General features: G+C 39.4%; 1 protein-coding gene across 3 annotated transcripts in view; it reads left to right on the forward strand.

Moving 5' to 3' along the window:
* Nucleotides 1–17,428, forward strand: part of MYPN (myopalladin) — a 106,245-nt gene that overhangs the window by 70,042 nt on the left and 18,775 nt on the right. For all 3 annotated transcript variants that reach the window (XM_043596466.1, XM_043596465.1, XM_043596464.1), the window contains exons 11-13: nt 5,877–6,467; nt 6,844–6,982; nt 17,097–17,318. In XM_043596466.1, the coding sequence (XP_043452401.1) occupies nt 5,877–6,467; nt 6,844–6,982; nt 17,097–17,318 (952 nt within the window). The remainder of the gene's footprint in view (nt 1–5,876; nt 6,468–6,843; nt 6,983–17,096; nt 17,319–17,428) is intronic.

The raw sequence follows: 17,428 nt of genomic DNA on the forward strand, positions 1-17,428 counted from the left end.
CTCCTCTTACCCGGAGACTGTTCAGGGGCTATTAGGTATGTCAGTTAGGACTAGGTGTAGGTTCATGTTGCAGAAACCCCAAACAAATGGTGGGTTACATACATGAGGGTTTTTCCTCTTAATTTTTTTTTAATTTTTTAAAATGTTTTATTTATTTTTGACAGAAAGAGAGACAGAGACAGAGCATGAGCGGGGGAGGGGCAGAGAGAGAGGGAGACACAGAATCTGAAGCAGGCTCCAGGCTCCGAGCTGTCAGCACAGAGCCTGACACGGGGCTCGAACTCACGGACCGCGAGATCATGACCTGAGCTGAAGTCAGACGCTCAACTGACTGAGCCACCCAGGCACCCCGAGGGTTTTTCTCTTAAATAAAGGAATTAGATGAACAGTCTAGGGCTGTTACAGTGGTTCCATAGTCATTGATAACCCAGTCTCCTGTCTTCTGCTCTGCCACCTTCAGCACTGGCTTCTTCTCCAGATCCCTTCATGGTCCAGGGTGGCTGATAGTGTAGTCATCACATCTGATTTCAAGCTGCAAGAAGGGCAAATGAGTGAAGTCCTGATGTCAAACTTCTTTCCAGGAACCTTCTTAGGTCTTACCCAAAATCTTGTGCTTGCATTTCATTGGCCAGAACTCAGTTACATGGTGTACTAGCTGAAAAAGAGACTAGGAAGTGTAGTCCTTGGCTGCATATATTGCCTCCTTGAATAAAATCAAGCTCTTTTACAAAGGGAAGAATTAAGTAGTCAGTCAGCAGTATCTGCCACATGAGACTTTCAATAAATATAATAATTTTTTCTACTAAGTTATGTAGTAACACCCTCTATAAATCAAGTCCTGAGTGCTATATGATTCTTTAATCTTTTTTGCCTTCCTTAAGTTTTCTCTTGTGTGTGAGGCTTGTATTCGTAGAGGTATGAATATATATGTTCATGTGCACATGCACACACACACAAGTCCTCTCTATATCTATGTGTCTACAATATTTTCTTACTGGTTTTGACTTCTTTGTTTTTAATCTTTTAGGTTTTGCAATAAAATGTATCGACTCTGAATAATCTTGAGGATACAATTTTCTGTTTGTTCCTTCAATTTGCCATCATACAGGAAATAGACATAATTCCTACAGATATTAAAACTGGAAAATAAAGAGAAACTGTCATTTTTAAACACTGTATCTTCAAAGCCTAAATAACTCAGACTTTGAAATTTTCGACTTGAATTCAAGCTGTCTAGAGCAGTGATTCTTCATACTGGCTACACTCTAGATAAAATGTGGAGCTTTTTTTTTTAAATTTTTTTTTTTAACGTTTATTTATTTTTGAGACAGAGAGAGACAGAGCATGAACGGGGGAGGGGCAGAGAGAGAGGGAGACACAGAATCGGAAGCAGGCTCCAGGCTCTGAGCCATCCGCTCAGAGCCCGACACGGGGCTCGAACTCACGGACCGCGAGATCATGACCTGAGCTGAAGTCAGACGCCCAACCGACTGAGCCACCCAGGCGCCCCATAAATGTGGAGCTTTTAAAAAATATTTATGCCTTCCATCCCGACTAAATCAGAATACCTCCACAGACTATTTTAATGTTCATCCAGTTTGGAAACTACTGACCCAAAGTTGGAAAGTCTGAGTTACAACCTTTTGTCATTCCACCCCACCCCATACACACATCCCACCACACTCAGGAAACAACAATAATTAACATTTAAAGTGAGTAAAATGTCAGACAAATATCAGAATGTACTGGAAAAGCCTATGTTTGGAGGACAAGTGTTTTTTTAAAGCAGTGGTTCTCAGCCCCGGTTTCATATAAGAACCACCTACGGCCTTGCTATTCACAGCACTGGCATCACCTGGGAGCTTGATAGAAATGCAGACTCTCAGGTCCCTCTCCAGCCTTGAATCAGAAGCTGGGTGTGGGGGCAAGGAGGGCAGAATCTGTGTTTCAACAAGCCCTCCAGAGGCTTCTGAGGCTCACTAAAGTTTAAGATAAGAACAACTGACCTACATTTAAAAAGATAATAATAACTAGGCCTGGATCTTTTCCCCGGCCGATTGACCCTCTGAGCAATGGTGTCTAAATCATTGAGGTTTGTTTGTCTCTTGGTGATTCTCTTGGTGATTCTCCCAGCTTGGTTGCCACTGGTAAAAACACAGCTAAAAGCCAATTGCAGAGACATATTTACTCAGAATTAGTTATCCTAATCAGTGATGTGCTGGCAAATGTTTTAACAACGGATGAAGACGGGAAAGCCCTGATTTCTAGCGTTTGCCAATTCTCTCCCACCATGTTCTATTTCAGGCTGCTAAAGCAAGGTCATTGAACTGGGAATTGGAATGAGATGTGCACAATCTGCTCTCCAGAATAATCGAGAGCCAGCTCCGTCCAGCACACACTGCCTGAAATTTTTGTTGCCAAAATTGCTTTCAAAAGTACTTGATACAGTATCCCAAGTTTTTTGTTGTTGTTGTTTAGTCATTAAGCCTTTTTATCTCAGCAGTTCAAAACCCCTAAGAAATTCTTTTGTATCCCAGAAACCACAACACGAAGCATTCTTACAAATCTGAAACTCTCATCTTCATTCTTAAGAATCTTGAAATTGATACATATAGTTCAGAAACTAAAGAATAGCCATCATTTATTGGTTACTTCTATGTTTTAGGTGCTTTATCAATTCTCACAACAATGTGGAGATATTACTTATTCCTGTTTTATTTATGAGGGAATCGGGGTCAGAAAAAATGTAGAAACTCCCCAAGCCACACAGATAATGAGTGGCAGAGCCAGGATTAGGACCTAAGTCTGTCTGCAGAAACCATATTCTTGAGCATTGTGTTTAAATTATTTTGTGGCAAAGAGAAGATATTTACAGGTAACCCAAGAGAGCTGATAGATCTGCTTGGGTACAAGAAAGCTTGATGTCAGCTTGAAAGCTAATAAAAGAAAGCTTGGGTATAAACCTGACTTCAGAAATCCTCATTAGCAACAACAAAAGAGCAGCTGAGCATATAGCAATTATGACAGGTTGTTACTCTGAATTAGAGATGTTACTCAGGATTTTAGAACTAGTAGCCATTGTAATTAATTTTCCCTTCCTTTATTCTTTCATTGAACTTTGTACCTTCATTATTAAAGCGGTAGATAAGTTCCACATGTTATCTGTAAATAACCAGTGGTTATTTACGTTATATGTATGTAGAGTAAGATTTTTGAGCCCTGAATAGCTCATACTATCTTGGGCATATTTATATCTCCTAAAGTGCCTAGCAAAGTAAACACAGAAAATTCAATAAACATTCATTGAATAATGGAATTGACACCTGATGTAATGAATAAGCTAATCCAAATAGCTATTTTAAATCCCTTCTGAAACAAGACCTTAAATAAAATGAGAAAAAGAAACCCCGTTCAAACAAAAAGAGACATTATTCTCAAATGAATTCTTCCCAAAACATAGATAATCAAAACAATTTGACAGTGTATCTCACATATCATTATGTTTAAGGTTTGTGGCCCTCTATAACCCAATATACTGAATTGAATGATAAAGGCTAACATGCCATTGGAAGTTTTATTTAAAGTGAAAAGCTGGGGGAACCTGGGTGGCCAAGTTGGTTAAGCATCTGACTTCAGCTCAGGTCATGATCTCATAGCTCATGGGTTCGAGACCCACCTTGGGCTCTGCACTGACAGCTCAGAGCCCCAAGCCCGCTTTGGATCTGCCCCTCTCCTGATCATGCTCCATCTCTCAACAATAAATAAATGTTAAAAAAAATTTTTTAGTAAATAAAGTGAAAATCTGGTTCTTAGTTTTTATTCAATGGGAACAAAAAGAAAATAAGAATCAATCAATACCAAATGCCTTCCTGCCCCTTTTATCATCATCATCTTTCTAAGATTACTTACTTGTCAGATACTACTTTTTCTATTTCTGTAACCACAATAAAATATTTCTGCAATATCATAAGGCTAAACTTTACTTAGACTACTCTATGCAGAGATGTCCTGAAAACCATATAGCATTATCTTCAGACTGTAGCAATCACAGAATGTGACCTGACAAATATGATATCTATTAAAAATGTAAAGATTTTTATATTTTCATGCCATTGGGAAAATTAACACTAACAGAAACAATATTAATTGTATATATTTTATATTTTCTAAGGATAATCTAACAAAGATATTTCTGCTTCTCTTGATTGCCTGAATCATCTATGATGAAACAGAAAGGTTTAATTAATTTTTAATTATATTGCTTTATTCTCTCAGCTTATATACTCACTTATAAAAAGGAGAGAGAGAAGTTACCGTGCCAAGTGACTAATGCTTCTGCATTCTTAGTTTAACTCAAAACAAGAATTTTCATAGATGAACAAAGGATTGCACAGTATGTAGCATCTAACAGCAGATGGGACTCTGTTTTGTGAAGTTACTTTTCCATATATCGTGTATCAGAAATGTTAATGAAAAGAAGGAAAAAGGTCTTAAACTCCAATAATTAAAAAAAAAACAAGGTTTGGAGAACCTCCTGCTTCAACTTTATTGCTGTTGGTATTGACTTTCCTCATGGTAGGAAAATACAGAACCTTTCATTTTTAATAGATCTCATGTTCACCAGATCACCTTCTATGTTCCAGAACATAGAACATAAAATCCGAAGGACATAAAATCATGGTGGACTTGGGACACCAAAGTCTCCTTTGTGGATCTTCCTATGGTTACTCACTCGAGAGTCAATTCTTCTTTTTTTTTTTTTAATTTTTTTTTCAACGTTTATTTATTTTTGGGACAGAGAGAGACAGAGCATGAATGGGGGAGGGGCAGAGAGAGAGGGAGACAGAGAATCGGAAACAGGCTCCAGGCTCCGAGCCATCAGCCCAGAGCCCCACGCGGGGCTCGAACTCACAGACCGCGAGATCATGACCTGGCTGAAGTCGGACGCTTAACCGACTGCGCCACCCAGGCGCCCCGAGAGTCAATTCTTCTAACCAGCAGTTTAGCAGTCCTGATGGCTCTATGCATATACAATTTTTAGAGATTTTCATTTTCCGTTTTTTTCTTAAAAAATAATTAACCATTTTGTTAAGATAGACTAAATAGACCGTGAGACCTAAGTCAAATCATATAATGTTTCTGTGACTCAGCTTCCTATAAAAGAAGAAAGTAGACCCGGCTTGATCTTCTTTGTCCTCTTAGGAACAAGAAAAGGCTAAGGCAATGTTTATTTTTAGGGTGGCCATATAATCTACTGTTAAAACCATGCTATTTTTGAGAGTAAAAGAACACTATTAATGATTATGCCAGGAAAACAGGCATAAACCAAGGCTGCCCAGGATGTATCAGGTCATATGGTCACCTTATCTATGATGCTTTGTTGTCAAGAGAGGATGAGAAACACCAAGACACATCCTGTGGCTTTATTAAGGTTTGTTTTAAAATGAGGCAAAATGAAGAATACAACACATTCAGTTACTTACATCAGTGTGTAGCTCACTGTCTTCTGTCCCAAAGCTGAGATACAGCCTGCTCCTATCAGAAGTTTAGGCACTCCTAACAGAGGACCATTGTTTCTATTTCTTTTTTCCGATTTGTAAGCATTCTAAAATTGGGCTGCTATGTTGCAGGGTCACAACACAGAGATTACAATGTGAATGAAGCCTTTTGGAGTTGTGCATTGTGGTGGTTCTTTCCCTTCTTAGAATAAAACAGATTTAGAAAGGAGAAACAACTCGCAAGGAATTGATTAGCTTATTTCTGGCAACTCTGGTTCTGAATCAGCATAAAGTTGTAAACAGCCTGTCTGTGCATTTTCTGATGGGTGAAGCCGATGGTGACAGATTTCCCTTCTCTTTCCCTATTCTTGTGTGCAGTGATTCCAGCCAGCTACAACAGCTTCACAACCAAGTCTTACTGGAACAACAGCAGTTGCAAAACCCATCTCCTTCATCTCCTAAGGAGTTTCCTTTCAACATGAGTGTTTTGAACTCCACTGCTTCCCCGGCGGTGACAATGTCCAGCAAGCAGGTGAAGCCCCCTTCATCACAGACTTTCAGCTTGGCCCGGCCAAAGCATTTCTTCCCCTCTACAAATACCACCGCAGCAACTGTGTCCCCTTCCAGCTCTCCAGTGTTCACCCTGAGCAGCACTCCTCAAACCATTCAGAGGACAGTGAGCAAAGAAAGCCTCTTAGTTTCTCACCCCTCCGTGCAAACCAAACCTCTAGGAGGAGTTTCCATCCAAAACGAGCCACCCCCTCCAGCTCCAATAGAGCCAGCACAGCCGCCACTCATATTTGCCATCTCCAGTGGAAACCAGTTTCAGCCCCGCTGTGTTTCCCCAGCTCCTGTCTCTCCCACCAGCCGGATTCAGAACCCAGTGGCTTTCCTCAGCTCCGTTCTGCCTTCTCTCCCTGCCATCCCACCCACCAATGCCATGGGGCTGCCTAGAAGTGCACCATCCGTGTAAGTGTCATTAAGGTTTCTGATGTAAACGATGTCACTAAAGAAAGGATTTATGCATACAATAGCTTGGTCTGGGACAGGACTCTCATTTAGTGGATTCCCAGATAATCCTATCTCTTAGACACTAAATGGATATTGAACACCTTAGAACAAAGGGCATGATTACTTTAAATAATTTTTAACAATTTAAGTATGGAAAACACCTCTACAAACACAGATTCTCTGTGCAGTGCTCAACTTCTGTACACAAGATGCCCTCCATAAGTGCCTGATGACTCCTAGTGTCTGACTGCCATTTCAGCCACTCTGATATCTAGGCTTTTGGACACAGGCCAGGGTTTTTCATGGGTATGTCTGGTGTGAACTTATTTTACAGGCCATCGCAGGGACTAATGAAGAAAAATACAAAGTCTCCCCAACCACTGAATGATGATTACATTCGTGAAACTAAGAATGCAGTGATTCTGGACTTGGGGAAAAAAATGAATTTCAATGATGTCAGATCACACCAGCAGGTAAGATTGTCGGGCTCAAATGGTTTATTGGAATTTCATCATAAGAAATATAATTTCACTTAATTCAGTCCTTGGATGGTCAGGTCACCAGACCTCAGTGAGGCTGACCCTGCAGTCTTAGAAGGTAGAGCATCGGTTAACCAATGGTCATATAGGAAAGTCATCCACATAGTTCTATTGTTCTTGATTACCCCAGTAGTTAACTCAATTTAACTGTTTATATGTGTTTATGTAGAATGGAATATGTCAAAGAAGGAGAGAGACTAGATAGTCTGTTGGCCATGCCAGCAATCCTTAGCTCAGTATTGGCAAATACCATCACATCTTTGAAATATTTCAATATATAAGATGATCTAGACTTAAAAGAGCTCTGGAACTTCATGGTGTCCTTTATCGGACTCCTACAGTCTAATGTGCTAGAGGTCTGCTCACCCGTTCCCCTCATTCTTCACATTAGGTTGAATCATGTGAAATAGACATTAGTCAATATCCTGTAGTTCAACCCGTACAACTCCTTGCTTACTAGTAAGTGCTCACACTGAAGGAGCAAAAGGAAAGCCATAGGTGAGCATCAGATAAAAGAACAATAGACTATTTTGTTACCTGAGCCATTTATTTTTATATTTTATATCATGGTTAATTTTTAAATGTAGGTTTATATTTTAATAACCTAATTCTTGGTTTATTTCCCAAGGTGGGAACTAATCAAATCTATTTTGAAATATAACATAAGATTTCAGTCAAAACTATATGCCAAATATTGTGGAATTTGTGGCATAAGTGATCCCTGGAAACAAGGCTCCAGATTTCCCCGACCATATGCTGTTTTCTTTAGTGTTTCTGTCTTTTACCTCTAGTGGAGCCGTGGATATACAGTATTTTACAATTGTGCTATATGTTGGGCAATTTTTACTAAGTAGATTCTCTTGAAAATGTACTGCTTAAAATCCTTTTAAAATTGACTTTAAACTATTGAATTGAAGAAGAATATTTAAGTTTGTTATAATTGAGTATGCTTCTCACATATTATTCCGCCGAACTACATATGTTTCTGGGAGGCAACTATTCTTCTCTTCCATCTTCTAGATGGAGAAACGGAGGCACAGTTGTCAAATTGTCAGTGGCAGAACTAGAACTAGAGCCCTAGTCTCCAGGACATGTCACATTTTCCCTGAAACTCTGCAACCTTTTTCAGTTTTATGACAATTACCTTTAAGTCTCATAAATGTTGCTCTGTCTGACACAGATTTGCTTTCCTATAATACTGTCATCACATTTGGGTTGTTAATCCTTCAAAGTGTCACTGAAATCAGAGCTGTGTTCAGCCTATGTCTTTTACAACTCAGGGAGCAATTAGAACCCTGTAAAAATGATAACAGACCAGCACACAACCTGTTTGATTTTACTTTTTTAGTTACTCTGTAGGTAGATCCATGCTAATCCACCACCCAACTCATGGCAAAGTAGGTTTTTCTCCTAATTACCTGAAATGTAAGTAACATGTAAATATAAACTTCTACGAGTTGAGTGTCATAAACCCAACAGAACTCATTATTAAACTTCCATCATGAAATAACCTCAGGGCTAATAGCAGAAACGGTTTCAAAAAGCATCTTACTACTGAATGTCTGTGACATGCATCAGTGTTCTCCTGAGAATCATTACTCTGAGAATTGCTTTGGTGGTTTAGTTACAGAATTGGTCCTAGACTGAGTTCTATGCCATGGATAAGAAAACCAAGCTGCATAAATGCAGCTAAATGTTCATATTTATTAAAATGTTTAGCTTTTTAAACTGACAGTGAATTTTCAGGAAACTAAGGTTCTAAGATGGAAAGCTTGCATTAGGTTGGTAGATTTTGATTCACAGCAAGTTTTGGAGAATAAAATGACGACCACTTTATAATACTGTCATTGTTGCCTTGGGAAATGATGGTGAAGATGTGAATATTGTCTGCAAAGTACCGTGGCCTGCTGGCTAGGGTTAAGAAAATATGCTTAGGAAGGTGGAAACCAATCATAAACAAACACTTGCATATTGATAGCCATCTATATCCACAGTCTGGGGACCCGTAATCAAAATGATCAGTTTTTCTCCTTCCCGTATTAGCCTACATATATGAGGGGGGAAGCAAATGATTTCTTCTGAAGCATATACGTTTGTTTTATTTTGCTTTGAAAACTTTTAGGTCCAGAAATCTGGACTCTCAGGCCCTACTTTATTCCTAGCAAATGAAGAATAGCAAGTATTTGTGTGGTCTAGAATTATCACATTAGGCTGAGCATGAAAATACATCTTAAGTCCTAAACAATGAATACTGACTACAATTTCTTCCCCAGAACACGAACTTCTAAATTAATGTTTTAGAAAATGGGTTTTCTTTGACATATCCATGACCTTGTATTTCTCTTTGTAATATTTCAGTATTTACCTTCTTACTCATTTTATATAACATTTGTAAATAGCAATTAACATTTGCTGGTTGATTCCTAGAACACCGCATGATACAAAGGTGTCATCCTTTCCGATGTTCATATTTATTAAAATGTTTAGCTTTCTAAACTGACAGTGAATTTTCTTTGAGTTGAGGGTAGGCCAAGAAAGGTGCCCAAGTTCTAGATTTTAGGCTGCATCATTCCTTACTTTGAAGAGTGTCATTCACCACCAGTGGATCTTCAGTGGACATCAATAAAACTTAAATGGTTTAGGTTAGCAAGGTGAATCTGAGAGGTCAAAGGAACCCAGGATCACAAAATGTAATAATGAAAGTTTCATGACCTTAATTCACACATGACTTAACATGATTTTATGCACCCAGTAAATATTTGGTGATTGTTAATTTCTAAACACACACTCGTGCACAAGTGCTCACACACACGCGCGCACACACACGCACACAAACACACACACACACTCTCTTTCTCTCTCTCTCTCTCTCAATGTCTTATTTCAACTTTCCTCCTTGACCTCATTCTGTGGAAACCTTCCCGTCTCTTTTTTCTGCTCCTTTCTCTTTAAAACTGTCTGTGGTTGCCAGATCCTGCAATGTATGACAAAAGAAAAAATAAGTTCCTAATTCTTGCTATGCTTTTTGTTCATCGAATCTCCTTCTTCTCTAAGCTGCTTAGTCATTTCTTCTGTTTAAACCATACCTCTTTCATCTCTTTCTATCAATTCTTTATGAAAATCCCTATTTTGTGACTCTTGCTATCCATTCCTTTTCTAATAAGAATTCCACACAGCCATTGACCTCAGGTTGCTTACCTTGAGCATAATAGGACCCTGGGCTAGTGAAGTGTCCGTGGTCATCTGCCAAGGACCCATCCAGGATGCACCAGTCACAGTCTCCCTGGGAGCTGGGGTTCATAGATGTCTTAATCATTGCTGCATCCCTGTTATGTCTGGCACAGACATAGTTATGGGATTTACATTAGTTTCAGATAAGATAATGAAACTTTTGACCATATAGAAAATTTTGGATTTGTTGCCTATCCATGGAAAGTAACTCACTTGACTATATAGATTCTGATTATGCCTAATTGTGGATACTACCCTATGATAATAATCCATGTCAATCAATGGATTAAAAAGATGAAAACAGTGGTGCCTGGGTGGTTCAGTCGGTTGGGCACCTGACTTCAGCACAGGTCATGATCTCACAGTTTGCGGGTTTGAGCCCCTCGTCGGGCTCTGTGCTGACAGCTCGGAACTTGGAGCCTGCTTCAGATTCTGTGTCTCCCTCTCTCTCTGCCCCTCCCCTGCTCATTCTCTGTCTCTCTCTCTCTCTCTCTCTCTCCCTCCCTCAAAAATAAACATTAAAAACTTTAGTAAAAAAGATGAAAATACTGAAATTAAACTCTGGTGTTAACTGAATGTTAGCTTCACACAAAAAAATATTTTCTCCTTTGAACACAGACATAACTTAAAGCAGCTAATGCAGAAACTGCTGCTTTTACTCACAAAGAGAAAACTCAAGGGAAAATGGAGAAAGCAACATAAATTCAGCCCTGGAAATTCAAAGCGTGCATCTACCAGCAGTACAGTCGTTGTGCAGACAGTGCAGGAAGTACCTAAATGTAACTAAAACATATTGCTTTTGTTTGCAAATTTCTTTTTTTTTTTTAATGTTTATTTATTTTTGAGAGAGAGAGAGATAGAGCATGAGCAGGGGAGGGTCAGAGAAAGAGGGAGACACAGAATGGGAAGCAGTCTCCAGGCTCCGAGCTGTCAGCACAGAGCCCGACGCGGGGCTCAAATTCACAAGCTGTGAGATCATGACCTGAGCTGAAGTCGGACGCTCAACCGACTGAGCCACTCAGGCGCCCCTGTTTACAAATCTGAGTCCCGTCAGTCATAACGTGGAATGACAACCTTGATTTATGTGTGATAGGGGTAGTTGGGATACCAATTCTTGGTTGCAAAGCACTACAAAAAGACGTCAATTTCTGCTTTGGGGGTCGTATTCTTTGATACCATCTCAGATATAAAGATTCGGTGCTTTAGCAACAAGCCACTTACCCCTGCCACACAGCTGCATGGTTTCCTTATTCCTGTTTCTGATTTCCCAAATATTTTGTGAAATCTTTCATGGAAACCCTTGACCTACAGTATTCTTAGTTTGTTGCTCATTGTTAATTTATACATTTTATACCTGGTACATTAAGCAAATATATCTAAAAAGAATTTTTTTTTCTCCCAGTATCCCTTTACATTTATTCAATGGGACAGACTATTTCTTCTCCTGCTCCTGGCAATCTCAAATATAAGGCAATCTCAAAAGCAGTTTTGACTACATTTAGTTCCTATAAGCTTCTATGGTTACTTTGTTGCAAAATACAATCTTGATCTAGTAGTACAATATTCCCAGCCTACAGTTACCACTCCAATCCTTATTCAAAAATTAGAACCCACACACAAACACCCCCATCCATACCCCACACCCAGGGACTATTACAAATGGTGAATCCAAAGACAGGAAGGGAAGTGTGGCCAACTTCTTCTCTTTTTTGCTCTCTCTTCCCCCACTTTACCAACTGCTGTCCCTGACTCCTTTACCCAGCCATGGAGAGACAAAAGTTGACCCCACAGTGGCTTTGTCTTGTATGTGGCCCACGCGTGTGTGACGGGAACCATCACAGGTCCTCCGCCTTAACACAATGCAGGAGTGAAGGTTACTCAGCCTTCAGCTTGCCCACTGACAAAAAGCTGCCTCACTCCTCACTCTGGTGCTTTTAGGCAGGAATCAGATACTAACCCACTGTAAAAAACAACAACAACAACAACAACAAAGCAAGCTCTCCAAATGGGTCCATTTAGCCTCCCTCGCTGAGCTTGAAATGAAGGCAGGAACCCTTGGGCTGGAGGTGGGGGTAGGAGATGCAGAGACAGCCCTCTCCAAAGACCTCTCCCTGGATCTTCTCCCTCCTCACTCCTTTGTATCTCCATGGTGGTGAAGAGTTTCAGACATCTAACCTGTCTGTAAGCACCTGCTTTGAAATTTCTGGAGAATAGTTTGTCTGCCAATCCACTTGTTTTCTGACATCTAGCCCATCTTAGTGCCTCAATAAAAACTTCCAGTTAAGATCTAGTTGCGACAGTATCCTCAGTACCTAGTTATGAGTAGTATTTTTTAAATAACTCATTGAGTGTTGTTTTCATGACCTCTCAATTAGCAGTGTTGACAAAGTAATAAATATATAACCAATGTGAATACATTTATAGTAAAACAAAATATGCATATTTTAGTCATATTGCCTCTGTAGTTCCTTGGATCAAATCCATTGAAACACTTATAAATTCCACAAAATCAGGCCCCAACTTGGTAAAATCAAGTTTGGAATACATAGAGACAATGTGGTATTTATATTCTCAGTCAGACACTTAGGCCTCATATATACCATCCATTGTGTTCCTGAATGTTAGGTATAATCATAACTTACCACCATGTACAATAGCACTTCTTTGGGAAAATTACTTCATACTTTCAAAATAAAATTTCAAGAATTCATCTCTCCCCATAGTAAATAACTCTGACAATATATTTAGCCAGGAAGTTACCAGCCCTTACAGCTCAGGCAGTAGAGGCTTCAGAGAAGGTTCTTTAGCTTAGAGCAAGGACTTCATTAAAACAATGGCTAGGGGCACCTGGGTGGCTCAGTTGGTTAAGTGTCCGACTCTTGATCGTAGCTCAGGTCTTGATCTCAGGGTGGTGAGTTCACACCCTGTGTTGGACTCCATGCTGGGCTTAGGGAAAGAAAAAAAGAAAGAAAGAAAAAATGGATAGAGGTGATATGGAATGGACTGGAATTTGGGGACTTAGTGAAATAAGATGAGAAGCCTTAGAAGGTTAAGACCTTCTTTAATAAAAGAACATGAAGTCTTGCCACCTTCACAAAAACTCTAGGGTTTTCTGAACCCTAGCATCTGTGTGTGTATGAGGTTTGAGGTCTGTTTAAATGTAATTTTTAAAATAATAAAGCTCAGGACACCTGGATGGGTCAGTCAGTTAAGTGTCTGACTCGATTTTGGCTCTGTTCATGATCTCTCGGTTCTTGAGATCAAGCCCAGCGTCAGGCTCTGCATTGACAGTGCAGAGCCAACGTGGGATTCTCTCTCCGTCTTTTTCTACCCCTCCCCATTCATGCACACATTCACACTCACTCTCTCTCTTTTTCAAAATAAGTAAATAAAACATTTTTTAAATAAATAAAATAATAAAAAGCTTCTGTTTGACACCTCACTTTACCTCATATAGTAATCGAATAAAATGAGTCATTGGTTTTAGTCCTAAATATCCTAGAAAATAAACAGATTTACTAAAAAGGAAAATAACATATATTTGGAAGCATAAATGCAATTCAACAAAGAAGAAATACGTATTCTTCATGTGATTTTTAAATTGGCAAGACTAAGAAATATTTCAAATTGGGGGATCACTTAATATATTTATGGAAAATATAGTCATTGTGAAGTATTAGGTTGAATCATATAAAATTCTACATGTTGACCTACAAAAATGTCAGTTTCATATAGTTCAACCTAATAGATAGTTGAAAGCTTTAATTACTAACTTTCTAAAAGCTCCTATAATGTAGAAAATAGTCTAATACTGTTAAACCAGGTTTCTTAATACTTTTTAAACTAGGGTTCAAGTAAATAAAAGTGAACAATTTTTTACTTTAACTGGTTTGAACTATCTGATTGAAAATTAATAAGCTTAACTGGAGATTAATCATTTTCTCTATCTTGAAAGAGCTGTGGATTTGTTTTGCTTACTCAGGGTGAGATGTGGCTGGGAGAGGATTTAAAATTTGTTTCAAGAAATTGAAACCAAGAAACATTTGATTCTGTGTTTTTCCTAAGTTCCAATTCTACACAAATTCAGGTGATAATATGTATAAGACAATAATAAAAGAACATGAGTAATGTGATTTAATAGCTTGAGAATACACCTTATGGGTCCTGAACTCAATTACTCTAACACTAAGGACAGATGTACATCAGCCATGTGCTTCCATATTCTATTTCAGGAGCATCCTACTGCCATCTCCAAGGAGCTCACCTAAATTACAAAATTATGGTTAATTAGAGTCATGAGCTTAACAAAAGGTCTCACTTTCAACACAAGCCCTGGCTCTGGATTCCTCAAAGATGCATAAATGGAACAAGCGATTGCCCCCCTCCCATGTCATTCACGTATTCACTCATTCTTCATATACTCATTGAGCACGTGCCATGAGGCAGACCACTATTCCAGGTGCTGCTGATACAGTGAGAAGCAAGATAAACAAGATCTCTGCTCTTGTGGGGCTAACATTCTAATCCTTAGAGATATTTAATCACTCAATCAACAAACAAACAAGAAATATACTAGATAGCAACCAGTACTGTGTAGAGAATTAGAATGGGGAGTTAATTTAGATGAAGTGGACTGGGAAGGCTGCTTTAGGGAAGTGACATTTAAGCTTCATCAAATAAGGCAGAGAGAGGGAGTGACAGGAATTCAGGACAAGTCCTAGATTTAGGGTTTAACTTGGTACACTCAAAATGTAGTCTGAGGACCCGTGACAGTCTGCAAGCTATCACTTCTCCACCTTAACATAAGAACAGGAACTGAGTGTAACCATCAAGAAATTTTTATAGCGGGCGCCTGGGTGGCTCAGTTGAGCACCCAACTCTTGATTTGGGCTCAAGTCATGATCTCATAGTTCGTGAGCTTGAGCCCTGCATTGGGAAGGAGTCAGCGCTGACACTGTCAGTGCAGAACCTGCTTGGGATTCTCTCTCTCTCTGTCTCTCTCTCTCTGTCCCTCACCCACTCATGCTCTTTTTCTCAAAATAAATAAACTTTTAAAAAATTTTTAGGGGTGCCTGGGTGGCTCAGTCGGTTGGGCGTCCGACTTCCACTCAGGTCATGATCTTATGGTCCGTGGATTCGAGCCCCTCGTCGGGCTCTGTGCTGACAGCTCAGAGCCTAGAGCCTGCTTTGGATTCTGCGTCTCCCTCTCTCTCTCCCCCTCCCCCGCTCAAGCTCTGTCTCTGTCTCTCTCAAAAGTAAATAAACATTGGGGCGCCTGGGTGGCGCAGTCGGTTAAGCGTCCGACTTCAGCCAGGTCACGATCTCGCGGTCCAGGAGTTTGAGCCCCGCGTCAGGCTCTGGGCTGATGGCTCAGAGCCTGGAGCCTGTTTCAGATTCTGCGTCTCCCTCTCTCTCTGCCCCTCCCCCGTTCATGCTCTGTCTCTCTCTGTCCCAAAAATAAATAAACGTTGAAAAAAAAAATTAAAAAAAAAATAATAAAAAAAGTAAATAAACATTAAAAAAAATTGTTTTAATTTAAAGGAAATTTTTATAGCAATTTGGAAGAGAAATTTTATATCTATTGAATATAATAATTTTGTACACGTCTTAAATTTCATTTTGCTAGTAATTCATTTTTATTTTACTTTATAAAACTACACACCAGAAATTTTTAAAAACCTGACTTTCACCAAAGACAGTGTGAGAAACACTGCTTAACTACTTAACTAAATAGATTAATAGTGGCACCATTTCCTGAGATGGGAAAGAGTAGGGTAGGTGCATCTCTGGGAGACAGAAATCAAGTGTCTGGATCATGCTAAGTTTGAGATGCCCATTGGGCACCCAAGCCATGATATAGAATCAATCACTGGGTATATGACTGTCATGATGTAGAGCAGATCATCAAGTATATGAGTTCTGGGGAAAGACCAGACTTAAAGATATGGATTTGAAGTCATCAGCATACAGAAGGTATCTGAAGCTGTGAGATAAGATGAAACCACCTACCTAGGATTAGGAGCTAGCAAAAAGACTGATAAGGAGCAGCAAAAGAAAGAGAAGAGAAACCAATATGATGTTGTGAAAACCAACAGAAGAAAATGTCTCAAAAAGGAGGAAGTAGCCATCTTTGTCTAATGCTGCTGAGAGATCAGGTAAGGTAAGAACAGATAAGTGACAACTGGATTTTGCAAATTTGGAGACCCTGACAATAGTAATCTCAGTGGAACAATGAGAACATAAGGCTAATTGGAGTACATTAGCAAAAGAGTGGGTGACAAGGAAATGATCCCATAACAATAGAAAATTATTTCAAGTAGTTTTGTTGTGGTGGGAGTAGAGAGATGCAATGAAGATGGATATGGTGTCAAGGGAGATTTATTCAAGACAGGTTTCAGGAAGTATGCAGATGGGAATGTCCAGTAGAGACAGGAAGTTGGTGATGCAGGCGTACATCAGAATGCAGTTCAGAATAGTTTTGCCATATTATCAAATAGGAAGTTCTACATATTGAAATAGACATTAATAGTAGTAATGGAAATTACATTCCATCTTCATTTCTCTACAGGATGCTACTGGGGCTCCATACTCAAGGTGAGGAATCAGGATTCACTCAGGCAGTTTGGGATTATAGTAGAGACATTGGCATCTCCTTTAGTGCTCCATGGTGAGGCACCGGAAATGGAACATGCCCGGTTTATTGGGTTTCCATGATATAAATCTGAATCTTAAAAAGTTCCATCCGTAAATTATACTGATAAATATCTTCTTTCTCACCCATAGAACTTAAATTTAAACATATTTGCCATTTTGACAGGAGTACAAAATTTCAAGCTTTGAGCAGAGGCTGATGAATGAAATAGAGTTTCGCTTGGAACGTACCCCTGTTGATGAATCAGATGATGAAATCCAACATGATGAGATCCCCACGGGCAAGTGTATAGCTCCCATCTTTGACAAAAGACTCAAGCATTTCCGTGTTACAGAAGGCTCTCCAGTGACATTCACCTGCAAAATTGTTGGGATACCTGTTCCAAAGGTAGGGGAAGATGATCAGCCAGTTGGCCAACAAACAGCACAGAACTGTAGACAGTGCCTTTGAGAAAATCCTATCAGATTCTAGGGATGTATCTACAGAGGGAATAAAAA

Source organism: Prionailurus bengalensis, chromosome D2 (assembly GCF_016509475.1).
Source record: "Prionailurus bengalensis isolate Pbe53 chromosome D2, Fcat_Pben_1.1_paternal_pri, whole genome shotgun sequence".
Taxonomy (NCBI): domain Eukaryota; kingdom Metazoa; phylum Chordata; class Mammalia; order Carnivora; family Felidae; genus Prionailurus; species Prionailurus bengalensis.